The sequence below is a fragment of the Bos mutus genome, chromosome 25 (genome assembly GCF_027580195.1).
Source record: "Bos mutus isolate GX-2022 chromosome 25, NWIPB_WYAK_1.1, whole genome shotgun sequence".
Classification (NCBI taxonomy): Eukaryota; Metazoa; Chordata; class Mammalia; order Artiodactyla; family Bovidae; genus Bos; species Bos mutus.
The window spans coordinates 38,761,218-38,788,892 of record NC_091641.1 but is presented as its reverse complement, the minus strand read 5'-3'; the positions used below and the strand labels follow the sequence as shown (position 1 = coordinate 38,788,892).

Here is a 27,675-nt window from a genome sequence, read left to right as displayed (position 1 = left end):
TAGCGACGGGGTCTCAGCCTCTCAACCTTCCCTGGCCTTGGCTTTCTTTTGGCAAAATGAGGATCATCATAAACTTGCTTAAAAGGCTGCTGTGTGGACTAAATGAGATGATGTTCTGCTCCCCAGGCATCAATCAACTGACTCAAAAGTCCACATGAGGAGCCCCGCCTGGGGTGTTCACAGGTATTCAGGTCCCAAGAGGCTCATGAAACCCAACCCCACAGGCATGACCTGCCCTGTCTGGTTCACCAGGACTTTCGGGCCTGGTCGGGCCCTATGCAGCAGACACTAAGGGGTGACCCTCTGGATGAACAAATGGAAGTCGGATAAGAAACCCTTTTGGCTCTGGGCTGGGAGGGTATGTGTTTTTGACCTTGTAACACAGCTGGGTGAGGTCTAGGAAGACCGCAGGGGGCTGGCTGCTTGTAACCCAAACCAGGCTCTAGGCTACTGCTTCTGTCCATCGCTCCCATCAAGCCCCACCAAACGCTTGCAGGTTTGAGGACTGGACACCACATAGAGTAGAGAATAAGAGATGAGCTCCTGCCTCCCCAAGCTGAGAGTCCAGGGAGGGAGGCATATGATTCAACAGTCCCACAAGAAGAGGTTTCAATACAGGATTCCAGCTGTGAAGACACGGTGTAATGGGCAGGGGGGAGGGGTGGGGGGTGGTATGGGGTGGGTGGGAATCCAGTCTGCAGTCAGGGACTGTTTCTTGAAGGAAGTGACGTTTGGGCTCAGAGTTACAGGACAACAGGAATTAAGGCAGGAGAGGGCAGTGGAGGGGAGCTCAGCCCTGAAGCATCTGGGAAATCCCAGTGAGGTGGCAGGCCTGATTTGTGTCCCATCACAGTGGGAAGAAAGCCAACAGGGAACAGGGAGAGAAGTCCTCCTGGAGAACAGAACAGGTGGGGCTGGAGCCCCCCTCCCCATACTAGGCCTCCAGGGGCTGGAGCATGGCCGGGGAGCCTGGGCACCCACCAGCTGAAGGGGAAGGAGACCAAGAGGTGACAAGCTGAGTTGCTATAGACAGATTTAGGGTTTTCTCCTTTGTGGGGATGAATTCACATACAGGTGAAATTCAGGGCTTACATACAGACTGTGGGAGATCAAAATGAGCCTTCAAATTCCTGTTGCTCAGGAAAATGAAAAATGGCTGCCCAAGCACAAGACTGAGAACTACTGAGTAAAACCGGCACGTCTTTAGTAAAATTATGAGGAAACACACACCTCTTCTTGATAGCTGGTCCTGTAGGCCCGCTCGAGCTCCGGATCCAGGAAGTTCAAGCTGAACTGGTTAATGGGCGGCTTAAAAAAGTAGTCTTTCATCAGGCTAGAAGAGATGATAAATGCAATCAATCAACGTGCAGCACAATCGTCACACTTATTCTATCAGAGGATCACTGTTAGCTACAGAGATGCCGTTTGTGGAGCATGTCACAAAGGCTGAACCTGAAAGTCACTGCACAATAGATACTGCTCAACCACCCCTTTAGAACTCTCTGGAAAGTCCTTCGTGCTTCTACACAGAATCCCATTTCAGGCTGCACCTCCATGAAAGAATGCCCATTCACCATAAATATAACACACAGCAGTAGAACTGTGCTTTTGAAAACATCTTCTGGCATCCAGAATTAGAAGGAGGCGGCAGCTTTTTCTGTTCCATGAAACGCTCCCCTCTGAAGGACCAGCAGGTCCCTGCGTGGATCGTGCTTATGTGGATTCGGAGGCTTCCTTGCACACATAATTCAGAACCGGCTGTCCTGTCACTCAGAGCACTGACAGTAATTACCACTGTCACCGCTAACAGGTTGTTATCACAAAATTGTGTTTACAGTCAGTGTAATTTTGGAGCCGTTGTCACATATGCAGATTGCGTGTGAAACCTGAAAAATGATAATGCTCGATGATTTTAATAGCAGAGAAATCAAGCCTGCTTTACGTGGTTCTCTCATTCTTTTACGGATGGCTAGCAAATAGTCATATCCGTTTTATCCTGCAGAAAATTACTATAAATCTAAGGGGATGTTAATATAATTTTAAAATGAAAATATAGCTGTGGGCTGTCTCTCTGCTTCACACAGTAACTGCCAGAATGATTAAAGCAGATTAAGTACACGAAGTGCCCATCAGGCGCCCAGCACACAGCAAGGGCCACTACACGTCGTCCTTTCCACGCTCAGACGACTCCTGGTGATAAGTGCGAGATTCCTTATGGCTCTCAGGTTCAGCAGAGGAAAAAACGCCACCCCCAAGTGTTGACTGTCCCTCCATCTTCCCTTTCACTTGGTGAGTGAGGACAGAGGGAAAAACAACAAAGCAGCTACAAGGAGGAAACGTAATGGCTGTATTTCTGCAGTCAAGAGGCAAAGTGAAAGTTGCTCAGTCGTGTCTGACTCTTTGCAACCCCATGGACTATACAGTCCATGAAATTTTCTAGGCCAGAATACTGGAGTAGGTAGCCTTTCCCTTCTCCAGGGGATCTTCCCAATCCAGGAATCAAACCCTAGTCTCCTGCCCCTGGTGGCTCAGCTGGTAAAGAATCTGCCTGCACTGAGAGAGACCTGGGTTCAATCCCTGGGTTGGGAAGATCCCTTGGAGAAAGGAATGGCTACACTCCAGTATTCTGGCCTGGAGAATTCCATGGACTATATAGTCCATGGGGTCGCAAAGAGTCAAGAGGCAGGATCCACACTGTAAGCTGTGCTGCTTGTTTGAGATGAATACCGGGCCATCCCACTTCTGGGAACAGGGATGAGCTCATGTTGGATCAATCCTTTCTCAGATAGCGACCACACACCCTGAAGTGTTAGTCACTCAGTCGTGTCCAACTCTTGACAACCCTATGGACTCTAGCCCACCAGGCTCCTCTGTCTAAGGGATTTCCCAGGCAAGAATTCGGGAGTGGGTTGCCATTTCCTTCTCCAGGGATCTTCCTGACCCAGAAATTGAACCTGAGTCTCCTACATTATAGGCAGATTCTTAACCATTTGAGTCACAAGGTAAACCCTGAACAAAATATAAAAACAACTGAAAACACTGGCGATTAGCCTGAAGCAGTAAGTGGAGCTACACCTGGAAGAAGTTGAATTTGGGGGTGGGGGGGGGCGGGTTTCATCTGCAGAGAGCCATTCGTCAGCACCATGTGTAGGATAGCTACAACTCAGATAGAAAAGCTCCAGTCTCACTGACTTGGAAAACCAGGAGAGAGAGTTCAGCATGCCCACAGACGGAAAATGAGGTTGGGCATCCCAGAGGGAGAGGACCCAAGAAGGGAGAGCCCTACATTCTGCACACAGGCTCTGCTCCCATCTCTGGCAGACCCTTGAAACGCACATGTGTGCAGCCAACTCCAAGCAGCCTAATAAAGGCAAAAAGAACAGCTGCTGCCCACCTCAGGGGAGACAGAGTTTGGCATTTGAGTTCAGATCACTTATCTGGCTGCTGAAACAAACAAAAAGTTGATACTCTTCAAAGGAATGTAACAGAATGGAGAGTTTTGTATACAATGTGCACAACATAATCCAAAATTACTAGACAAGCAAGGAAACAGGAAAACATGGTCCCTCCTCAACAAAAAGCAATCAAAAAAGACCAACCTGAGGTTACCAAAAGGTTGGAATTGGAGGTTGTTGTTTATAATGTGTATATATATGTAACATGTGAAAACCATAGCATAAAGGATGAGAGGAGAGGTAATGTACCTATACTGATAGAAGATTTCTACATTTAAAGTGAAATGATACTATATTAACGATAGGAAGACTACAAAAATATAAGACTGCCTAGAGCAACCACTAAAAGAAAAATAATGCAAAGAGGTATGGCTAAAAACAAAGTATATTAAAATATAATAAAAAGGCAGATATTGTCAGAGTGATTTAAAAAGCAAGACCCACAGGAGATGTATTTCAAATAATAAAGACCCAGGTTTTAATTTTTTTTAATGGAAAATGATATAGCATGCAAACAGTAGCTAGAGTGACTGTTAATATCCAGATAATGCAGTCTTCAAGACAGAGTATTACTAGGCACAAAGATGGACACTTCAAAATGATAAAAGGATTAATTACCAGGAACATATAACACTCACAAGTGTGTATGTACCTAAAAAAGGGCTTCAAAATACTTGAAACAAAGAGACAGAGACACAGACAATTCTGTGCGATAGATACAGACAATTCCATAACCATAGCTGGGGATTATTTACTATCTCAATAATTGATAGAAATAATAATCATCTTATCAATTATCTCAATAATGGATAGAAAAACCGCCCACATTTTCAGTAGAGAGACACATGATCTGAACACTGCTGCCAATCACCTGAATCTAATTGAGGTTTATGGATTGCAACATCCTGAGAATGCAGAGTTTTCATTCTTTTTAAGTGTGTTATCGTACGTTCACCAAAACAGACCACATGCAGAAATCACAGAACACGTTCTAATGAATGTAAAAGGAATGAAGTCACATAGTGAATGTATGCCTTTGATTACTATCAATCGAACATTAATAACTAACATATCTAAGTACCATTTTTCAATAAAAGGAGCCAGGGCTCTTTGGAGAAATAGCTGATGCCTGCGCTGGGGCAAGGAAAATATAAAATGAGTTGTTGTGCTGGAAAGGAAGAAATGGCTCAAAACAAATGAAAGAGCTACGTCAAAAGGATGCAAGAGCCAGCCTGAACGGGGGCTTCCCGTGGCCAGATTCAGGATGACTAGGGCATCACAGTCTTTAGGACAGTGATCAATGATGCCCTGTTAAGTAAAACAGTACTCCATGTGGGTTTACATGGACCTCTATGTCCATACATGGAGAGATTAAGTGGTAAGTGGGGAGAGGCTGTTCACTGCAGAATGCCAAGTGTTAAGTGGAGAACGTGCTGTCAGTGCTGCAGCAGGACAGTCGCCATGCTGACCAGCACAGTAAGGACTATTACAGGCAAGAGTCATCAGTGGAGATGAGTCAAGTGAAGTGCGATGAAGAACAGGATCTCTACATGATGCCATGGGTGGCTGACTAGTCACAGGGAGAAAACAACAAGCACAGACTGCAGAAGCTGGCAACAGTCACCCAGATGATCAATTTCACTGCCCGACGAAGGTCATCATAGTGGCGCCTTGGGCCTCTAGGGCTGGAGAAGAACGAGTCCCCTCCATTGGGTGTGGACACACCCACAGCCCAGACAGAATCCTGAGGGATTCAACACAAATCCAACTTCAGGAAGATTTTATATAAGAGCCTGGCCTGCATGCTTCAAAAACGTCAACGTCTTGGAAGATGAAGGATGGCTGAGGAACTGCCCCCAGATTTGAAGATGGAAGAGGCCTGACAACCATGTAACACAGCGCATGATCCTGGATCGGGTCCCGGACCAGAGGAGAGGACATGCTGTCAGGGACGCAGGGGGCCACCCAACAAAACCGGGACAGGAACTGCAGCCTGTAACTATGATCATATACAAGAACACCCCTGTTCTCAAGAAATACAGTCTTAAGGGGTAGAGAGCACAATGTGTCCAATGTATTGCAAATGGTTTAGAAAAAAAAAAAAAAAAACACACATAATTTCACAGGGAGAGAAAAGAGGATGAAGCAAGCACGGTAAAATGTTAAACATTGGTAAACTGGGTATAAAGGGAATAATGGGAACCCTCCGTATTATTCACTCTGTTCATTTCAAATTATTGACACACTGACACTGGAGGGGGCAAGGGGACTCAGAAAAGCAGCGGCAGCGGCGGGGGCGGGGGCGGTGCTTCTACCTGCAAGCCTTGGCTCCCTCTTACCTGTCTTCCTTGATAACGTCGACAAAGTGGGCATCCGTTTTCTCCCGGATGTTCTTGAACCTCAGCGGAAGGAGAGCCGACTGATCCAGGCTCACGCCTGCCCACCTGCCCTTCTCCTGTAAGATCTCGCACAGGGAGGTCTGACTGTTGGTGAGCTTCTCCTCCGGGGGAGGACTCAGAAGTCCATTTTGCGTTTTGGAGCTGGGTCCTCCGGAGGCCTGCATCAGGACAAGCAGGGCAAAAGCAGAGGCTGGTGTGTGGGCTGCAGTAGCGCCGTCCCCCCGACGCAGCCACACCAGAGGCCCCTGGACTGTGCCCCACACACTGCAACCCGCACCTCCAGGTCTGTGTTCTAACCCGAGCAACCGTCTGCTTCTCCCCGTTCCCCCCAACTCCTCCAGGCAACCAGGACATGGTGGGGGCAGACTCTTCTCTCATCCTGAGGAGGCCCCTCTTCTCCTCCACATCCACCTTCCACCAGCCACTGAGTCCAGCTTCCAGCCCCAAAGAGCCTCCCAAACTCCCCTCAGCCACACGTCCTCAGGTCTCACTGCCGTCAGGGAGTCCCACCAGGTCAGCATCCATCCTGCTCTTTACCCGTCTGTCCAAAACCCAGAGGACTAGAAGGTGTGCAGTGATGTCACCCAGGAGGAGTTTCCCTCAGAACTGAGAAGCTGACCCGACAGGACGTCCCCTCTGGTGGGCACACTGAGAGAGGCGCTGGCAGGGACCAGGGCTGAGAGCCGGTACCTTGGCGCTGTTCTTGGGCTCCTCCTGACAGCCGTTCTGGACCGCTCCACCTTCTGCACCAGCTTCTGGCTTGGGAGTGAACGTGATTCCGCACGATGGGCAGGTCTACAAGAAGAGCACAGAGCGTAGAGCTCACTCGGGCAACACAACCTCACTATGTGACTCAGATGAGTCGGCTGCTGTTGCAATCTGTCACACAAGAAGGGCACAACCCAACGGAAAGTTTACCAAACGTCTCAGGACAAGTTACAAAGGAACAGGCAGCGTGAAAATGGAAACACATCCATACAGAGGCCTGTACGTGAATGCACCCTAACAGCGGCTACTCTTTAGCAGAAACAACTCAAATGTCCATCAGCGGGTGAATGGATCAATGAAATGGGGGATGTCCAAAGAACGAAACATTATTCAGCTCTCCAAAGGGATAAAGCCCTGATATACACGACAAAATGCATGAACCTTGAAAACTCGCTCAGTGAAAGCAGCCAGACACAAGAGGCCACATATCATAGGACTCCATCCACATAAAATGTCCAGAAGAGGTGACTCCACAGAGACGGAAAGGAGACTACTGGTTCACAGGAATGAGAGGCATAAGGGGATGCAGAGTGACTGGAATGGGTGTGGGGTTTCTTTCCAGGGGAATGAAAATGTTCTAAAATTGACCATGGCGATGGCTGTACAACTTTACGAACATACTAAAAACCAATGAATTAGATGCTCTACAGGGTGAATTTTATTGTATGTGAGTTATATCTCAATACAGCTCTTGTTAAACTAGCCGCTAACCCACACTTGAACCCTAAGTGAAGGTTCTCAAGCTCCCTGCGAAGGTGGGCTGTTGTTGTAAAGCAGAGGGACGAGCTTACAGACCCAGCCCTTCTCACACATTTGCAGGAATTAGCTGACCTCGAAAAGACTCAACACTGCCGGGTATGATATTGATACCACACAGGGAATATAGCCTGTAGTTTACAATAACTACAAAGAGAAGATCACCTTTAAAAATGTCAACCACTATACTGTATACCTATAATTCTTGCCTGAGGAATCCCATGGACAGAGGAGAGTGACTAGCTGCAGTCCATAGGGTCATGGAGTCAGATACAGCTGGAGAGACTTAGCATGCACAACTTATATCATATCATACAACAACTATACTTCAATTTGTAAACAAGTACTGACCGGGATAGTATTATGTTGGCCAAAAGGCTTGTTTGGATTTTCATACCTTCGTGCAGAAAAACCCAAATGAACCTTTTGGCCAACCAAAAAGAAAGGGCAGGGATTTCGTTTCTCACAAACTAGAGTTCAAATCCCTTTTCTTTTCTGGGGGAAACTGTATTGATTCTAAGTTTAAAACAAATGAAACAGAAACCTTAGAGAAAAATGTCTGCCCTGATGGAGATGTTCTCATATCTCTACATTCCCTTGATCTCTTGGGGGAGCCCCTTGTGCTCCATGAGGGTCTCACCAGGTAACAGTGGGCGGGTTTGATCCCCTGCCCCCTAGACACACAGCAACTTGAACTATTTGCCTGCTTTGTTTTAATTGGATTAAAACACCCTACATACTGGGTTTTGTCAGGCACACAAATTCCCTCTGTGAAACGTTTGCTAGATCATTAAAGGCCTGTCTCTCCCCTTGAGCAGCTGTCGGCATCTCTGACCCCAAGAAGCCTTGGCTGGGGGCTCTGGGGGCATGCCTGAATTGAGCAGCTGACATGCAGGGCAGCCTCTCTGCAGGCGCAGTGGGTCAAAGCCACTGTTCTAATGACAGCAGCTGCCAAGACATGGAGACACCTCAGTGCCTAGGACGTGCCAGTGCACCCTGTCAGGTGCTTATCCATGCGACACCCATGATCTCATGTGCCTGATCTCTGTTAATCCTCCTGTCACTGCTGCGAGGCAGAAGTGACTGGCCACAGTGGGGGGTCCGACCATGGGGCTCCTGACCCCTGACCACCACGCAGCAGCCTCTCTCTGCCTCTTTTCTTGACACAAAGGGGACCCAAGAATAATCCTGGCACTTTGATCTCCTCTGCCTTGTTCTCCTGAAGTGACCTGGGCAGTTATAGCCACCTCCTGGCTCCTTTAAGTGCCACCAAGGGAAGCTTCACCAAGACCTGCTAAGGTCCCCGGGACAAGGGACTGTTCACACCGAGCAGTGTGCTGGCTGTTGCCCAGGAAACCCAAGCTCCCATGGAGAAGGCCAGGAGCAAGCTCTGCATCTTCCCAGATTACCCCTCGGCCACCCGCATCGGGACGAGAGCTCTGGAGGGAAGGTTGTAACTATTTCTCTAACACACCTGGGTGCCTCTGTATTTGTTTTTAACACATTTCACATTTCAACACACACACCTTATATTCTCTTTAGAATGAATGGCACGGAGCTATAAGATAGATTTTTCTTCAAGGCCACTTCTCTTCACAAGATAAAACCAGCTCTAAGCCAACAGCTGTCGAGGAAGGGGAAGGGGACACGGAGACCTCTCTTCTGAGAATCAAGGAGAAAACATGAGGAAAGTCCTGCTTTGCCTGCTCAGTCTCAGCAAGCCTCCTAGGACCAGGAGAAGTGTCCCTTGCCTCCTAAACTCGAGACGCAGGTAGAACATGGCAGATAGGAGCACATACACAGCAAGAGCGCACATGACCCACAGGGGCCTGTGCTGAGTCCTCCCAAGCACCTGGGTAACACTGTGATCAGCCCATTTCCCACCCGAGGGCACTGAGGCACAGAGAGAAGGGACTGGCCCAGAGTCACAGGTACAGACCCCAACCACACATGTGACACCTCTGGGTGAACAGGGGCCACCTGCCATGTGGGGCAGAGGCTCCCCAGGCTGCAGCCTGCCACTGGAGGGCCAAGGCACCCTCCCCAAGCTAGTGGGTCTGCACAGGCATGCACACTCCCAAATGGATGACTGCTGTTAACAAAATCCTAGAGAAAAGTAGAAGCCAAATATTAGAGGAAGACAGAAGCAGTAATTATTACAGAAAATGAAAGGCATCCAGAAACAGTAAGAACAGCAAGCGGACAGCCTGAAAATACTGGAGGCAAAGTAACAAACAAAACACACATCTGTAAGAACCAGGCGCAAAACCTCCAAGTCATGGAGTGCAGAACCCTGGAAACCTCCTCAGGTTTCTGAGCCCTAAACAACCACTGAGTTTAATGACCGAGGCTGATAAGGCAAGAGTGTCATTGTGCTATGATAAAGTTCCATCAGAAAGTCAAAGTAAAAAAATATTTGGTATTTGGGGAAATTCCCTACATGTGCGATACTCTACTACCTGATCATGTCAATTAAATGAAATGGACTAACCTTCCCATTTCAATTCATGTGTAGTGTAGTATATAACAATAATAACTATATTTATAACAAAACAATACAAACATAATATTTTATATGTGTATACTTAATGTTTTACTTTGAAACACTTTTAGACTTAGACAATTCAGAGAGTCCCATACAAAAACCCGAGCTGCACTGACAGTTAGTATCTTACATGAACCGTGGTCCAGTTATCAAAATGAAGAGCTTAACATTGGCACCATACCATTAACCACACTGCAGATTAAAAAAAATATATACTGATTTGTCAAGATTCATTCCACTATTTGCAACAGATTTGCTTTGCAATTTATGCAAATTCAAAATAATTGGGAAAAAATACATGCAAATTCAAATATTCAAAAACATTCAAATTAAAATATTTAAAATACATGCAAATTCAAAATAATTTGCATATGTTTTACTTAATTGATTTATTTTGGCCATGGTACGTGGCATGTGGGATCTTTGTTCCCTGACCAGGGATCGAACCTGTGGCTCCAGCCGTAGAGTCCTAACCACTGGGAGTCTTAACCACTCTAGGGAAGTCCCTGATGCAGTTTTCATTCAGACGTTCTTTTCCTGTTCCAGGATCCCATGCACATTTAGTCTCCTCCAGTCTGGGACACTTTTGATGAGTTCTGGCCCTTGAACTTGGATTTATCTAATGTTTTCTCAGAAGTTGGTGGAGGTTTGGGGTTTGAGGGAAGAATCCCATAGAGGGGATGCACTCTTCTCTGCACATAACATGCGGTAGTGGGGGTTGGCTCCATTCATTGTGATGCGAACCATCATTGAAGGTGGGCTCTGCTAGGTTTTCCACTGCCAAGTTACTCTTCTTCCCTTTATCTGTTCATTTATTGGCTGAGCTGCACAGCTTGGGCGATCTCAGTTCTCTGACCAGGGACTGAACCTGGGCCAGGGCAGTGAAAGTGCAGAGCCATAACCACTAGGTCACCAGGGAACTCCCTCAATATCCTTCCCTTTAAAATGAATAACTACCTGAGGGGAGATGCTGGGAGGCTATGCAAATGTCCTGTTTGTCCCTAAACTTTTATCCACTTCAGTTAGAACTCACCAATGGATCTTGCCTGAAGCAATTATTACTGTGATGCTCTAAAGCTGATTTTCTTTCTTTCTTTTTATAATCTATTAGCTGGAGTTCTACAAGGAAGAGCTATCGATTTATACGTGATGTGCTTCCTCCTAATTGAAGGAAACATGCACACGACTAAAACTATAGATGCAACTTGAAAAGTCCTTTTAAAAAAAAACAAACAAAACTTACTTTGCATCCACATTTCAGAGCCAGCATTCAGATTACTATTTACTTATTTGTACAGCAGGTTCGTGGAGGTACAATTCATGCTGTATCTATCCAACTCACCATCTAAGGTATATAATTCGTAGTCTTTAGTATAGTCACAGAATTGTGCAACCATCACCACCAATTAACTCAGACAATTATTTACAATAAATACTTTATGTCTAAACTGACGTGAGTTCGATCCCTGGGTCAGGAAGATCCACTGGAGGAGGAAATGGCACCCACTCCAGTATTCTTGCCTGGAAAATCCCACAGACAGAGGAGCCTTGAGGGCTATTGCCCATGGGATTGCGAAGAGTCAGACATGACTGAGCACTCAGGCACAAACTACACACACAGATAAAGAGAAAAGTCTATTACTTTTTCCATCTATTGATACAATGAAATAAAAGGCCCTCACGCCAGATTGAGCCTATTCATAATGATTTCACATATAAATAACAAGGAGATAAAAGAGGCGATCATTTTCTTAGAGTCATTTAAAAAGCCACAGCAACTGAAACAGCAGGGTGGTCCCAGGTGTGTGTGTGCATGCTAAGTCGCTTCAGTCATGTCCGACTGTGCGACCCTGTGGACCATAGCCCGCCAGGCTCCTCTGTCCATGGGATTCTCCAGGCAAGTATACTGGATTGGGTTGCCATGGTCTCCTCCAGGGATCTTCCTGACCCAGGGATTGAACCCACATCTCTTGCCTCTCCTGCAAAGGCAGACAGATTCTTTACCACGAGAGCCATATAAGTATAATATAACCCTTATGAGCTGGAACAGGTCCTCTCTGAATCGCCCCTACGTGGGCAAATCCACACCACTAGCCTCATTACCAACTGCAAACAGGGAAAAAGGCCCCATGAGAACATGCCCTGGGTTCTGAATAAGGGACTGAGGCAAATGCAAGATCAGCCAAGCAGGTGCCTCCTGGGGAGGCCTTTCAGAGGCGACATAAGATGTTCTCACAGCTCATGGGGCTCAGTGGGTGAGTGCCAGCGCTCTATTGTGGGGAAGGGACAATATGGGACGCCAGAACCTTCCTGAGCAGCATCACTCACAGCCAGTCACTCAAGCCAGTCACACTGGATGTGAAGGGTTCCCTCTGACCTAAAACCTCAGGGCCGAAGCCCCTGACCTCTGACACCACTACTGTTTCTTAGCAGGTCATCACCGTACTCAGACTATTTTATGAAATATCAGGTGGCGATTCTCTAGCTGTGAACTGGCTGATAACTTACAGACACATGGGGTATGAGTGACAGGAGCAGAAAACAAAAGCTCTGCAGGCATTTGCCTTGGTTCTGTTCAATTCTGCCCAGGCTTCCAGTGCAGCCCTCAGTCTAGCTCTGCAGAGTTACAGGTCTCTGTGCATCATCAAAAAGTTAAAAAAGCCAAAAGGAAGCTGTACTTATCTACTTCATGCTAGGCACCGTGCTAGGCACTCAGGAGAAACTGAAGTTATGTAACACACGGGTCCTGCGTGCAAAGAGCTCACAGGAAGGTGCATAAGAAATGAAAGCATACATTTCAGGTTGCGTGTGTTATAACCAAGTGGTACAGACTAACTGAGCTAGACTTCAGAGACAGGGAGGTGGCCTTGCTAGCTGGAGGAATCACAGGAGACTAAGGGGGCTGCAGGGCGACAGCAAGAGGGGAGTCTGGGGGACAAGGAAGCAAGCGCATCACAGGAGAGAGGCGTGACAGGACCAGACGCGTGGATTCACTCCCCGAGAGTTTATGCAACCCCTTTCCTCTAAGTCCTTGGTTCTTCCTTGAAACTGCAGCTGAGTCACTCTAACACCGAGTTCCCCTGCTGAGTTTATGATCAATCTCTCTATCCAAAACCTTACTCCCTTTCCTGTGCCCTCTGACCTCGACGCTGGGCTAACTGAACACGCCTCAGCCAGCGTCAGGAGACTAAGACGGTGTTGCCGACAGCATCATCAGCGCGTTGCGTTGCTGCTGTCGGCGTCACCGCCAGGTTGCTTTTTCCAGGGCAAGATGAGCCACAGACCCCAGCCATAGGCCAGCAGGGACCCCAGGCCAGAGAATCACGAGCCAGAGCCATCCTGACTCCTGAAACCACAGTTAAGAAATGCCACAGCATGACGACTAACTCCAGCTTCGCTAGTCTTCCTCTTCAACTCAAAGACCAAGCGGGAGTGGTCTGAGGCTCGTCCCCCACCGCATTGCTTGGCACCTGCAGATAAACCCTGACTCTGCTGCAGACACAGGGTCCTTGGGCTTGGTTATAGAACTCCTTCCACTAGACAAGCAGGCTGCCAAAAGGTGCAGCTTGAAAGAAGAAATCTGTGGTGAAGAGGCCAGAGAACTCTGCATACCATTTCGCTCTCTGGAGACCTACCCATGCACGTTACTGTGCTAAAGCTCTGAGCAGGCCTAGAGCAAAGAGACACCTTCAGTGTCACTTAACCCACACTGACTTGACTGCAGAACACTTTTTCCATACTTGACACCTATGCCATCCTGAGAAACTACTGCTCGAGGGAACCTACTTGGGGAAACCCTCTCTCTGACAGGCCCCTTAAGCTGGGCAGGGTTTCCCATGTTGGGCAGGGGTCGGGAGATATAGGGAGATAGAAATGCCCACGGGAGCCAACTCTTGATGGCAGCAGCAACCAAGGGAAAGAAGCCTGTTGACAGAGAGAGTCTGCAGATCCTGGGAAAGGACAGGGAGGAACTTGTCTATGACCCAGCAAATTACAAAAGCTCACAGTAGTGCGGATGACACCAGCGACAGGCCAGGGACCCACGTGAGGCACTGCCGGCTCACAGGAGGAATCCTCCCAGAGGCCTGGGCCCAGTGAGTGCTCATGCACTTGTGCCTCGTTCACAAACCCCTACTGGAGGGGAGACCTTGCCTGCCAGATCATAATCAACGTATTCTTTACAGCAGACCTCAGCTTTCTGCCTTTCAAGTCTAGGATGACAGTTCACAGGGACTCACTCAGGTCCCCGGAGGGTATGACTCTCAGTCACATGCCCTCGCCCTGCTGACGCCCAGAAACCAGGGCCCAGAGCAGGGCTGTGAGGAGGGACCCTGAGTGGCAAATCCTGGCATGCAGACCAGGCCTCCTGTCTCCTCCTGCTCCTTCCACTCTGTGAATCTAGGAATGCTACCTTCAGGGTGTCCTCGTCTCAGGATGGGGATGTCCTGTTCTCCTCCCAAAACTAATTTGAGAGGACACTTCATATGCTCTCATCGTCCCCTCCGGGAAGGGGCACAGAGACCCTTCAGGGATCACAAGATTATCTGGAAAACTTACACATGGCAACAGAGTATGCTAAATTGCTTTTGCCTAACCAGACCCAAAATACGTAAGTACATAAGTAGATTTATAACTAGAATAAGAAATGTTGTCGGGAGGACGAAACACCTTCGAAAGGCAACTGAGTGCAGAACCGCTGTCACCAACGCTGCAGGCATGTGGTGCGCTGAGGGCCCCGCCTCACACACATGCGCGCACATCATCTTAAGTGGCACACAAATGCAACGAAGCGTCTACTTCTGGCTTGAGCTGTTTCTCTACTTGGCTACAGCCCAGTTGGAAGCCTGAGGAAACGCTTTGTCCTCCGGTAAGAAGGCCAGGCTTGGAAGCCACGTTTCGGTCCCCTCCCTGCTCTTCCCGGCCTGGCCTGTGCTCGGTGCTGGCCTCTGAGCTGCAGGGTGGCGTGGGAAGGGGGTTCCTCTCTCTGACTCCTGGAAGACAGCCGCCCAGGCAAAGGAGCTGGCTCCAACGAGTGCAGGCATTGTGGAAATCTCTGCCACACCCACTGTGACACACCCACCAGAAAGCATCGGGGAGGAGGGGGGCTAACACCCCCTCCTCAGCAGGAGTGACTGCACCTTTCCCCTTCTGCTAGGTGATGCGGGGCTAGGCCTAGAGGCCGGGGCTGCCACCCTGCGAGGAGGGGCTGCTCCCAGCATCCAGTAGGGGGAGGCCAGGGAGGCTGCTTAGCCTCACACAGCGCACAGGGCGCCCCCGTCCAAAGAGTTCTCCACCCAGTGTCGACGGAGTCGAGCCTGAAGCTGACACCAGCGGTGTCGAGACTGAGAAACCCTGCACAAGGAAGCAAAGCACACGATGAAAAGGATGCGCGTGCGGTCCACGAACCTGAACACGGGAGCCACACACAGCACCTGGAGGAGAGGCACCACAGAGTCCAACACAGTGAAGCAAGCTGGACACTGCAGCCAAGTGCCACACCATGAAACACCGAGACCGCTAGCTTTCAACTGTGTTAATGGACGAGGACACGCAGGAACGGGCTGGGTCACAGCCACACCGGCAGACCATCGTCCTGACCACACATCACAGTGTTATTTGAGAGCACAAAACAGCGAAGTGAAAAGGTTTTAACTGTCTCTTTAAAAAAAAAAAAAGAAAGAAAGAAACAGCAAATATGTAAACTGTAAAAATAAACAAAAGGTATCAGTCCGAGGAACGACTCACACATTAGAGTGACTTTGCAGGCTCTGGGCCCATTGTGTTAATTCCTTGGTGGTTTGTCAGGACAGGAATGTGTGCAGCCATTCAACCACCAGGCCATCTCTGTCCCACTGATGAACTACTAGAATGTTCTTGGCATGCCTGCACTCTTCCAGTGAGCTATACAGCACGGGCTTTACCCACACCAACAAAACTTAAAATAATTATATAAAACACGGGATTTCAGGAGACGTATGAGTACTTGAGAAAGTGGTCTCTGAAATAAGATATGAACTAGGCCTCAAAGTAAGACGCTGAGAGAATCACCTTGACTATCATCACGTTTCGTGAGCTTTCAGAAATCCCCCCAAGACATAGCAGCTCATAGAGAAAGAAAATAGTAATTCAAGTTAGAAGCAAGTCTATGTGTAAAAAGAAAATGGGGGTGCATAAAATATCATAAAAGCAAAGATATTAAAAATGCAAAATGCTGCTAACCTTATACTAAATTTTAAAATGTTAAAAAAAAAATGAAAGGGCATTCCAAGTCTCTGCCACAGACCTGAAGGATGCTTATTATTTCACATGTTCTACTGCAGAATTAATATCATGTTTTAGAAGTAGGAAAAAAAAAAAAAACTAACCTTAAGGTTATCAAAGGTTTTGACAGTCTGCGCCAAGTCACTGACACTCCCTGGCGACGCTGTCCCCTGTCCCCTAGGGCCTGAGGACACCCGCGAGCCGTCAAGGACCTCAAAGCCAGAAAGTAAGGCCTCTGAACAGCTGCAGTGAGACTCCTTCGCTCTCTGACCCGCTATCAGGTATGTCTTCAAACCTATGGATAAAAATTACAGTCAGCACAGGTGACACCAGCGGTGGTCGAAACGCAGCTCCGTCTTGCTCTCTACGCGGGACACTCTCCTGGAAAGTTGAGAGTAAAGTGAAAATGAGATAAGGTCATATTTTTACTACTGCACCCATGAGCTTCCCAGAGACGCACAGCCTCACGGAGAACACCCGCCTCCAGGACACGCCGTGTCTTCCAGCTGTGTTTCCTCTGAGTGGTGGCAGCTCGTGTCACATTCTGGGGCTGAAATGGGGTAAAAGTCCCTCCTTGGAAGGGTCTCGTGGCCTCTTTCTGCCAGGGACAGAGCCCACTGATGGTGGACCCTCTACACTTCTGGAGTTTGTTTCTATCTGTATTGTTGCTCTTCGCATTGGCCACTCTAGACGTGAAGGTCATTACAGACCGCGCTACCTACGTCAGGGACTGCCAACCACCCTGAAGGGGGAGACCAGGATGTGCACCTTCGGAGAACTCAGCACCCCCTCGATTCACATTCATCAAGTTTCTACGGGATCCAGACATTCATGGCAGGAACATCAGCATATGTCAAGCTGCCGTCTATGTGAATTTTATTCTCACCAAATCCTCATTTAAAACAAACAGAAAAAGCTGGTTAAGTGGACACTTAGCCTACAACTTTACAATGCCCACTAAAGGCTGTGGTAGCAGTATACACTCCCCCGGGAAGCCGCTGTGACGGGTGGTGGGCCCTGCTCTGGGTGTGCAGGACTATCTGCTGGGAAGGTAACAAGGAACAGCTTTTCCAGATGGAACCCAAGGGCTTTCTGCAAAAGAAGCAAGCCTGACTGAAAGAAATCCATTGTTAGTCCTTACTGGAATTTGACCCAGACTGTGAATTTATGAAAGGGAGTGACAATGTGATTTAGTCAATAAATATTTATTTTAGGCCTGGTGTATGCTGTACACAGAGTAAAATCAGAACAAAGCAGGGTGCCCATCTTAAAGAGTTTAAGCTGCAGCAAAAGGCGGTAAGGAAAAGCCATCATGGAGAGACTCAATCAAGAGGTGGCCAGTGTCTACACTTCTGAATCCATAGTTTCTCGCAATCAATTCATATTTAATAAATACTCTAAAATTAATCAAATGATCCTGGGACTACTTCCTCAATAATCCTTAACCATTTTATAGTTAAACTATCTTGCCACTTCACCTGTCTTTCTCTCTCTCCCTCCTTGTAAAATACTGTATGGTGTACTTTTTGTTTCACGTATGTTTTTAAGTCAACTATTCTGAGAATCTGTCAAGGACACCTAAAGACACCCAGGAGTGCAGCCAACTCAGAGGTGGGAATCCAAAGACTGAGATAAATAATTTTAGATACTGACTGACTCCAAGGAGAGTGTTAAATGCTCACTCTTAACCTGAGGTCCTGAACTTCCATGTACTTTTTCCAAAAAAAATATACATCCCCAATATGTATAGGATTAGCCACAGTCCTGACTGACTGCACATAAACTAGAGAGGGAGCGTTAACTAGAATACCTCTGCCTGGGGATGCAGGGCACGGTGCCAGCTCCACAGCACAAGCTCTGACGCCTGCCTTGGGGGAGACACCCCTGAGGCTTGTTGCTGTTCTCGCTCTGAATTGTGGCTACCGAGCTGCCACTCACCGAGCAAACGTGTATCAGGAGCCTCTGTTTACGATGCACTGTGATCGTGCTGGGAGGGACAAGTGTGAACACAGTGGCCATGGCCCTCCCCACACAGGGCGGCTCCTGCAGGGGGACCTCAGCAGCGGGTCCAGGCCCAGGAGGCACGGGACGGGGTGCACCCTGCAAAGACTCAGTGGTTCAGGGAGGCCTCCTGGGTGATGTCTCCTCCACGCTGAGGAAGACACGATAAAGAGAGGCCAGCCCCATGAGAGCCGCCAGGACCAGGGGCTGGGGCAGCCGTGGTCAGGCCATGGGTGTCGACAGAAAAACTGGGGAAGTGGCCTCCAGAAAGGGAGTGTTTGGCGGGCAGAGTTGGGGGTGGAGGCTGAGTGTCGCGTGGCTGGAACAGAGGACATGTTGGGGAGAGGGGTGGTCACAGAGGCATTGGAGTCCATGCCCTGCTTTGGGCAGGCCCACTCCAGGAACCTTCATGCTGGGGCCATGGGGAGAAGGTGGAAGAAGCGGGCAGGAGGCTGAAGAAAAACCAGGGAGCCCTGGGAACACTGGCCACAAGTGGGTGTGGAGGGACTTGGGACAAGGGAGGTGGGAGACAACGGCGGGGGCAGAAATTGGCTCCCAAAAGCGTGGGGGCAGCGGGCAAGGATTCAGGGCTGGCAGGTGTGACGGGTGAGGGCATGTGGCTTCCAAGGGCGGGGGAGCCCAGGGCTTCAGGCTCCGTCCCTCCAACATGTGTGATGGAGTGAGACTCTTCATGACTCTGTGTCCTGCTGAGAACAGGACTCACCCCACAGGGCTGACTCGAGGACTAAATGATTAGCACACGTGCGGCTGCACAGCAGCGCCTGGCACACGGCAAAAAGTCAGTAACATTAGCTACTATTATCAACCAGGGTATTTGGCCTGCTTATCTCTGGGAGTCTTTTTTTACCTCCTTCTGTCTACAAAAGCATTTGGAGGACTGTTAAATCAATAACTGCTCCGAATTTGCTCCTAACTTGAATTTTCCTCTGGGGAGGCCCTAGTGACCAACCTGTATTAGTAACACAGCAGTGCTAGTATTCCAAAGGACAGACACACGGATGTGTGACCAAATCAATGACCAAGTTAGGCAACTTTCAATTTATGCTTCAATATGAAAAGTTCAAATTTAAAGTGTAACCTTCTGCTGAAACTGGAGTGGCAACAGTGTGATACAGCCAGGCCTGATGTGAACTATCCCAGGGAAGGTACTTGGGCCAGGTGACTGGGCTGCAGCCCCTTTAAAGTCTTCAGTCAGGAGAGGTCATAAGACATAAGGATTTAATGAGTAACCACACAGAGAGAACCAGGGGTCCAAGTTCGTTAGGACGGCTCTCTTTGAGCAGAAGGTCAAAATAAGGCAGCTGAATTGTTTCTTATGTACAGTGTAAACAGGAGAACAATTAATAAGATTTCTTATATTCTTTCCTGGTAATTGACTTTGAACCTCACCAGCATGGCTGCCTTCCATTGGCTTAATTTCACAGCAGCTAGAGAAGGTACCCGGAGCTTCCGACAGGCAGAAGTGCCATCTGTGGCTGCACGTGCTCAAGAGGCTGACGTGGTCAACAACCTTAACTATAGCATCAATTCTTTGAGGAGAAAACCTAAGCCTTGCACACAACTCATGTCTAGTTTTCGTGAGCTGAGTGTATTTTGAGTGAGTGCCAAAGTTCATTTTGGAAAAGAAAGATGATTCTGGCCTCTTTGTTTCGGTCTTTTTCTGCAGGACTTCTGCTCTGGAGGGCGATATCCCAATCCAAGAACCAAGGACATGAGCGTCAACCCAAAAGAAAAGAGGAGACTAATCAGGAAGGAAAGAATGCCTGGAGGCATGACCTTGGGAGTTAGAGGCATGACACAGCAGATGCCTGGGAGCTTAAAACAATAAATGTAAGGGGAGGCCATTGGTTTGGGCTAATTCACAACCAGTCTAAAAACTCACTTCACTTTGTAACAAATTTTTCCTCCTAACTAGGTCTGTGATGACAAAGTAGCACGAGCATTATTTAAGTAGCACAAACATTATTTAAACTAAAATGCAGTCAGTCAACACAGAAAATAAAGATTAAAAGTGTTCAACCTTAATCTACCAAATAATCAGGGCCTACAAAATTATAGATATTTCATAACTATCTATTGCTTCTGCTTAAGAAGACCAAAAGTTTTGGTGGGGAAAAAAAAAAGTATTTTCCATCTTGTTAACATCAAAACATTGTGGATGGGCCTAAGCCATCTCTACTCCTACATGAAACAATTAATTAATTGCAAGGAGGTGATTCATCTTGATTGTCACAACACTTGACAATAAATCACAAGTTCTCAAGATAGCAAATGGCTATGGGTGAAACTTACCCTCTTCTTAAAAAGTGAAGTGATGGGCACTGTGCCTACGTGGCTTGATCCTGACTACACGTTTAGCCTAACCCGCAAACTCTTATAAGAACACACATGTGCACACACTTGCCCCATACCTGCTCCTGCGGCTGGCACCCCCTGTGCCAGCCTCCATTTTTTTTTGCAGGAATGGGTACATGTAACAGCCAAAGGTGAGTGACCGGGCAATCATCTGGTGACCATGTTCCCATGAGCTGTCTTCTGAACTTTCCTACTTAGCAAGAGGAAGTGCTACCCTGCTCAGTGCTGGAAACCAGCGCAGGGAGAGGCCAGTATAACCACCTTCAAAGACCTACTCCCTCCACCTCTAAGAAGCTCCCGAATTAGGGTCTTCAAAAGCTACAAAATGACTTCTTTGAAAGACAGCATTTGGCTGTTTATGGAAACAGTCTGCCAGGTACTAACCATCTCTTTCATTCATTGGCTCATTCCCACATTCACTTACCCAGAAACAAAATATTTATTGAGTAACCTACTGAGGGCAGGGACCTGGGCTGAGTGTTGAAAGAAATGGATAAGAAAAAGGACTGCTCCAGTGTTCGCAACAGTGCAGATGAAAACCATGACCTAAAATGGAAATACAAGTCACCTAGATGACCCACTTCAAAGAGCTGATGTGAGGATTAAAGGAGTCAGTGCTTCCCCTCAGGGCAGCTCCAGGAACACTCAAGAGGAAGTCAGAGTAGGCCGAGGAAGGGCATGCAGTAATGCTCACGAAGAGTTAAACGGGAGGACGGGAGGCTGGCGGTGAGGGGGAGGACAGAGACCACCAAGAAGAAGAGAGAATCACATGAAGTCAAGTCTGTGCTGGCAGGAGGTTCACCAGTGACAAAAGGCATATTTACAGCTAGAAAACAAAAGGAAAGTAAGGGTCTATGATAACTATTCTGGAATACTACACATGACAGAATTTAACAAGCAGAAGAGACTACGAAACAAGACAGCTAGAAGGAAAGGTGTCAGGAACTAAGACGAACTGACAACTAATAAACTGTTATTCACCTAATGGTGACCCTGAGTGGCCATCAGACATAGGCGAGCATGTCGGGTCACGTCTGTGGCAGTTACAGGAGACACAGACTGTACTCTTCCCCCTGGAGACCTGAGAAATACTAGCTAATTCTAAGATTTTAACTTAATAGTTAAACTAATAGTTTAAAAATTAATTTTAAGAGTTGCAGATTTGCACACAGAACACAGACAATGGAAGACAGGTTCTAGAAAATAGATCAACAGAGATTTAATTTAAGATCTGGGAATAAGCTAAATAATTGAAAAATAAAACCCCAAAAGGGGAATATATTGAAATGGAAATAAAGCGATAGGACACTAAGCAAAAGAAGCCAGACACAAAAGGCCGCGTCTGACATAGTCCCACTGATGTGAAGTGTCCAGACAAGGCAAAACCATAGAAAGTAGCCTAGTGGTGGCCAGAGGTCTGGGGGTTGAGGGATGGGGAACGACTGTTAATGAGCCAGGGTTCCTTTTGGGGGAAATGATGAACATATTCTAAAGTTAGATGGTGGTGACAGTTGCACAACTGAGAACACTCTAAAAACCACTGCCCTGTATATTTTGGAAGTGTGAACTGTACAGTATGCTAATTACACCTCAATAAGGCTGCTTCTTTTTTAAAAAACAAAACCTACACAAACATTAAGATGCAACAGTCCTGAGATCTGAAGGAGAAAAAAAAAAAAAAAGCCAGTAAGAAATACACTGTCCTTGGGAATTCAAGGTAAAGGAGTGGGCTGTAGCAGGTGAAAGAAAAATACTACAAAGAAAGGCTTGGAAGTAGATAACACAGTAGAGCTAGGGTGGAAAAACATATAAATAAGAAATAAGGCTAAACAGCCTTGAAGAACTAAAAATTCAACATGGCAAGAGTTCAGAAGTCTGGGAGAGATTAAACAAAACACAACAGAAGTTTGACCTTCACGAGATATCTCCAAGAATCAGCAAATTTGCAACACTCATTGCTACAGGCCAGTCCAGAAGAGCTGGGCTGACACCCAGGTTGTCTTCCTAAGTCACTGATGCAACACCCACCAGACGACAAGTGCTCACCGTGCTGCACAGCAAGCCTGCCCGAGCAGCGGGGCCACAGCCTCGCCATGCCATGGCAGATGGCGGGGCTCTGCCAGCTCCCCAGCACTGCCGCTCCCCTCTCACCCACCGGGACCTTCATCTGCAGAGGCAGGGGAGCCACCACTGAGACATTTCCTGGGAGCATCTACAGCTGGGACGGAAGGCAACGCTGACAGCTTCACCCTGCCTCACCTGGAGATGTCATCTTATGCAAAAACAAAATGCCACAGTTCTTCCCACTCCTGACTAGCCTTTCCTAGGAGCGACGGCGTGGGGCCGTCACCACCTGTTCCTTCGTGGGAATGTTTATGCAGGCTCTGGCAGGCTCCCAGATCACACTTTCAGCACAATCACAAGCCTGCTGCGAGTGTCCTCACTTTCCAAGTCAACCAGTTTTCAGGTCACATCAAAGTTTTCTCTCTTTCGATGAGTGTTTTGCATACCAGCTGGAATGCCGCCAGAAACGGTTTCCCAGATGGCATTTTCTTGCCAGAGGCAGACTTGCGCAAGCCCAGAACTGGGAAACCCCAATCTCTACTTCCTGATCAGGAAGCAATATCGTCTTGGACATCTCCGGCTTCTCTAATTTCACTTCAGCACTAGAGGTGGTCTTCCTTTCTTAGATCTTTCTCAGCTGTTTGTGTGCTCTGTTCTTGATAACCTGAAAAGTATTGTTGGGCAACAGAAGAGAAGTCGAGAGAGCACCCCTCCACGGGGTGGGGGGTCACCGGCTGGGGGTTCCTTCTCCCATGCTAGTCTCCCACTATAATTCCTGCCTCGAGAAAATCACAGCTATGCTGTAGACTCTCCCAGAGGCAAACTGGAAGTGAAACCAAGGCAGGGAGTAGTAAGTGCCCACCTGTGAGAAGAGGTCAAGGGACAATGCAGGGAGCATGGACACGCAGAGATGCGCCCTACATAAAAATGTGGCCTGGTGCTGCAGGAAACAGCCTCTCATGCCCAGGAAGGGTTGGTGAACCTTGACAAGTCCCCTCGTCTAAGGGCAGAGAGTGGGGCTTTACTAAAGGAGAGGCAGATCTGGGCAGAAGGCCAGGGGCTCAGACTTCCTGGGGAGCAGGGGCAGACACTCCAGCAAGCAGGTCCCTATGCTGTAGAGGTGCTGGCCCCAAACCCCATAGCTGAGTGCCTGGACAAGAGGAGGCATGAAGAGCAGCTGGCGTCACAAGAAAGAAAAGTGTGTTATTCCCAAAAACACCAAAAAATGGGCTTTCTGGGTAGCTCAGTGGTAAGGAATCCACCTGCCAATGCAGGAGACACGGGTTCATTCCCTGGGTTGGGAAGATCCTCTGGAGAAGGAAAGGGCAACCCACTCCAGTTTCCCGCCTGGGAAATCCCATGAACAGAGAGAGCCTGGTGGGCTACAGTCTGTGGAGTCACAATGAGTCAAACACAAAACTAACAGCTAAACCACTATGTTAAAAACACAGAAATACAGTTTGAGGAGCTAATATAAACTGTGGTGACAACAGCTGACAATACCATATCATATAATTGAAATCTACTAAGTGACTAGAACATCTTACACACAAACACAAAAGATAAATACACGAGATGATGAACACGCTAATTAACTAGATGGGGAATCCTTTCACTACATATTCATATATCAAATCACAGTTTATACTTTACATATCTTACAATTTTATTTGTCAATTATACCTCTATAAAGCTGAAAAAATTTAAGGAAAGAAAAACCCACAGAAATGTACCAAAATATTCACAGGGCAACAGAACTATGGAAAACACTCTCCATATTAGGTTTTTCTTATTTACTTATGTTTTAAATAAGCACGAGGTGTTGAATTTATGACAAAATTTCTCAGACATAGAAACATGTAAGAAAAAGCAGGCGGAAGACTTGCAGTCCCTCCAGCCCAAGGAGCACAGGGTCATCTGCAGCATCCAGGTTCCCTGTAGGCCTTTCCCCTCCAATTCCTTCCCCCGCAGAGCACAGAACCATCCTGAGTGCCAAGGTCAGGGGCTCCTCCCCAAGTGTTTCTTTAGGTTTTCACTAAGTACATATGTAATGCTAACAATACTCAGTGTTAATATATTTTTTTTGCCTTCCCCTAAATGATATTATTTTAGAAGTATTCTTCTAAAAGTTGCTTTTTTTTGGTGCAGCAATATGTTTGAGAGTCATCCATACAGTGATCCACATTCGTTTATTTTCAACACTATGAAATGTCCCACTGGATAAATACATCATTATTCAATAAAGAAAACCTCCAAGTATTACATTACCTAACACCAATGATAAATCCTGTGTTCTATTAAAAATAAAAGAGAAATATGATGAATCAATAAAGATATACTGAATGCAAAAATGCCACTGATTCAAAGAATGCATCATAAATATACATTTAAGACAGAAATGGAACTTGTGAAAAAAATGGAACTAGTTAAAAGAAAAAAAATCAGGAGAGGAGCTCAAGAATGGAAGAAAGTTTGCCCCCAAAAAGTCAAAGAAATCCGATGGCAAGCCAGGCACCACAAAACCATACTGAAACAGAAAAAAACAAACTGGAGAAATGAGAGGACCACAGAGTGCCTCAGACTGTGACTTAAGGAGGCTGAGAGGTGACAACTCCATTTCCCTGGTTCAGAGACCCCCTGGGACTGCTACAGAGTTAGGTCGTGTGCCTTCCACTCTTGAGCCACACACAGCTGGGCTGGGAGGAACAGGAGAAAAAGGTCCTGGAAAACTGAAGAGGCTTTCAGGGGGTTGATGAGATAATACAGGAAGAGCAGCACTGGGGTAAGAACGTAGCCCTGGCAGTCCAAGAGAACTGTCTTTGATGAAGGAAATGTCCTACAGCCATCGGTTTGGCAGTCACAAGCCACCAAGCACTCAAAATGTGGCTGCACGAGTGAAAAACTAAATTTCTAATGTTCTCTCGTTATAAATTATAGACAGCTACATGTGGCTCGCTGCTACCACACCGAACAGTGAAGATCTAGATGCTTCCTTGGTAGAGAAGCAGAGTGAAGTGACAACAGAAAACTCCTTATCTTTATTAACTAGAGAAGAGGGATAAGATTTAAAAATGGCTGGAGAAAAGAGGAAAACTAAATGTGAAACCAGTATGAACTTTTTATAGATGACATTTAGTAGCAAAGACAAGGGGCACATCACCCTCCACACCAAGAGCAGCAAGGGCACTGGAAGAGCAGGGTAGAAACAGACACTGTATATAAACAGACATGGAAAGCAAACAAAATGGTAGGCAATCTCTAAGAATAAGGAAACAGGAGAGCTTGGAAATTGACTTCAGGATTCCTAAAAGCAGTTTGTAAAACGAACACTGAGCTCAGTGATCTTTCACACTCATTAAAAGCAACACATGTAGTAAAACACGCCCTTGAACAAATGACCACCCTGCGGGGGGTGGCTTCTCTGACTGCACTGGCCTGAATGTTGAATTAGGCACGCGGCCATGTTGCTAATGGGTTTGATACAAGCGGCCAAGGCCAGGCCGGAGAAGGCGTCTCGTGAGCCATGTTGCTGACCGGCCCCTGCAACCCCAGGCAACTTGTGAGGCAGGTAAACTGACTCTGGTCACCTCGGCCAACCTCCCCTCTTTCTTGTCCTCCCGGGTCCCCTCCGTCCTGTCACCTACTGTCCAAACGGCCACTGGCGTCCAAGGGATCAAGGGTCACAGGGGGCCATGACATCACCTGTGACAGGAGGGAGGGGGGAGCCCCGGGGACCCCACCCTTGCCTCTGCTCTCACGAGGCAGCTGCCCACAGTGTTCAAGAAACTCACCCCTGCAGCTGGCTGACCCTGCATGGTGTGCCTTCCTGGTGCAAACCTGGTGACAATATCTGGTCCCCCGTCGCAGCCCAGAAACTCTGGGGTCACCAACAGTCAGGCACAGATTCTGCCAGGCACCATGGGAAGGGACCTCCAGGCCAAGGGCAAGTCCCAGGTCCCAGCATAAAGCTGAGCTTCGTCTGGAATCATCATGAAGCACAGCATTCCCACTGGATCCTCTGAAATACTTTAAGTTCCCTGAGGACCCATACTGACACCTTCCAGAGACCGGATGGTTCTCAATCCGATCCACCCCAGTGGCCCTATGTTAGCCCATTTTTACTACACACTTCCTTTGCAGTGCCCTCTTTACCTTCCTGAATAAAACTAAATTCATGGACAATATGCAACCTTCACCACCGAGATCGTCAGCCACACTTCTGCCCATCTCCCACCACATGGCCTTGCATCAAGCCACCTCGGGACACAGCAGGGGGTGTCCAGGAAAGCGGGTGCCAGGCCACAGCAGGGCCCCTGCCCCACAAGCTGCCAGAAGTCCTGCAGTTCTCTTCCCAAACCTCCCCCGGCCAAGAGAGAACCAGCTGAAAGGATATTAAAAAAAACTGAAAAATTCCACAATGCTGCATAAGCATCTATTACATCATTGTACATATAGTGTGTGTGTGTGTGCATGTACATGCGTATCTGCAGCAATTTTAAAAGGAAAAGATTCTGAACTTATCCCCCTCACTCCGTCAGCAAATAATGAGCTCCTGAGATCTGCCAAGCATGAGGCAAGGCCCACGACAAAGGCTCTTAATACCGTACATGGCCTCTCCCTTACTCCTCTGAGGACTGACAGCACCGGCCTGGAGGCCTGGCACACGCGGCATCCAAACGCGGCAGCAGCTGACCGCACCCCTGCAGCAGTGGTTCATTTACATGGCATGAAAATCAAGCGGGGACAGAACAAAGCACTGAAAGTCCTGTACTTGCTCTGAGCAGGAACAAGAAGCCACTTGTCTACTGATTCTATCTGAGCACCCACTATATGCCAGGCAAACGCTGATGACAAAACTGTGTGCAGGACAGACCACTGTCCCTGACCCCCTGGAACGGGGAGCGAAGGATGAACGATCAGCTGCTCCTCACTCGAGCAGGGTAAGGGAGGAGTGTGGCCTGGGTGAGGCTGGAGCAGCGGGCAGGGCTGGACCCTGCGGGCGCAGCCTGAGTCAGCGCAGGGGAGACCTTGGCAGAGTTTTAAGTGTGGG

At 47.8% G+C, this 27,675-nt stretch overlaps 1 protein-coding gene across 2 annotated transcripts in view; it reads right to left on the bottom strand.

The window, feature by feature from the left end:
- ADCY9 (adenylate cyclase 9) overlaps window positions 1-27,675 on the bottom strand; it is a 105,387-nt gene that overhangs the window by 21,438 nt on the left and 56,274 nt on the right. For both annotated transcript variants that reach the window (XM_070362516.1, XM_070362517.1), the window contains exons 3-6: window positions 16,289-16,479; window positions 6,545-6,649; window positions 5,795-6,012; window positions 1,231-1,333 (exon numbers count right to left, since the gene is read on the bottom strand). In XM_070362516.1, coding sequence (XP_070218617.1) covers window positions 1,231-1,333; window positions 5,795-6,012; window positions 6,545-6,649; window positions 16,289-16,479 — 617 coding nt within the window. The remainder of the gene's footprint in view (window positions 1-1,230; window positions 1,334-5,794; window positions 6,013-6,544; window positions 6,650-16,288; window positions 16,480-27,675) is intronic.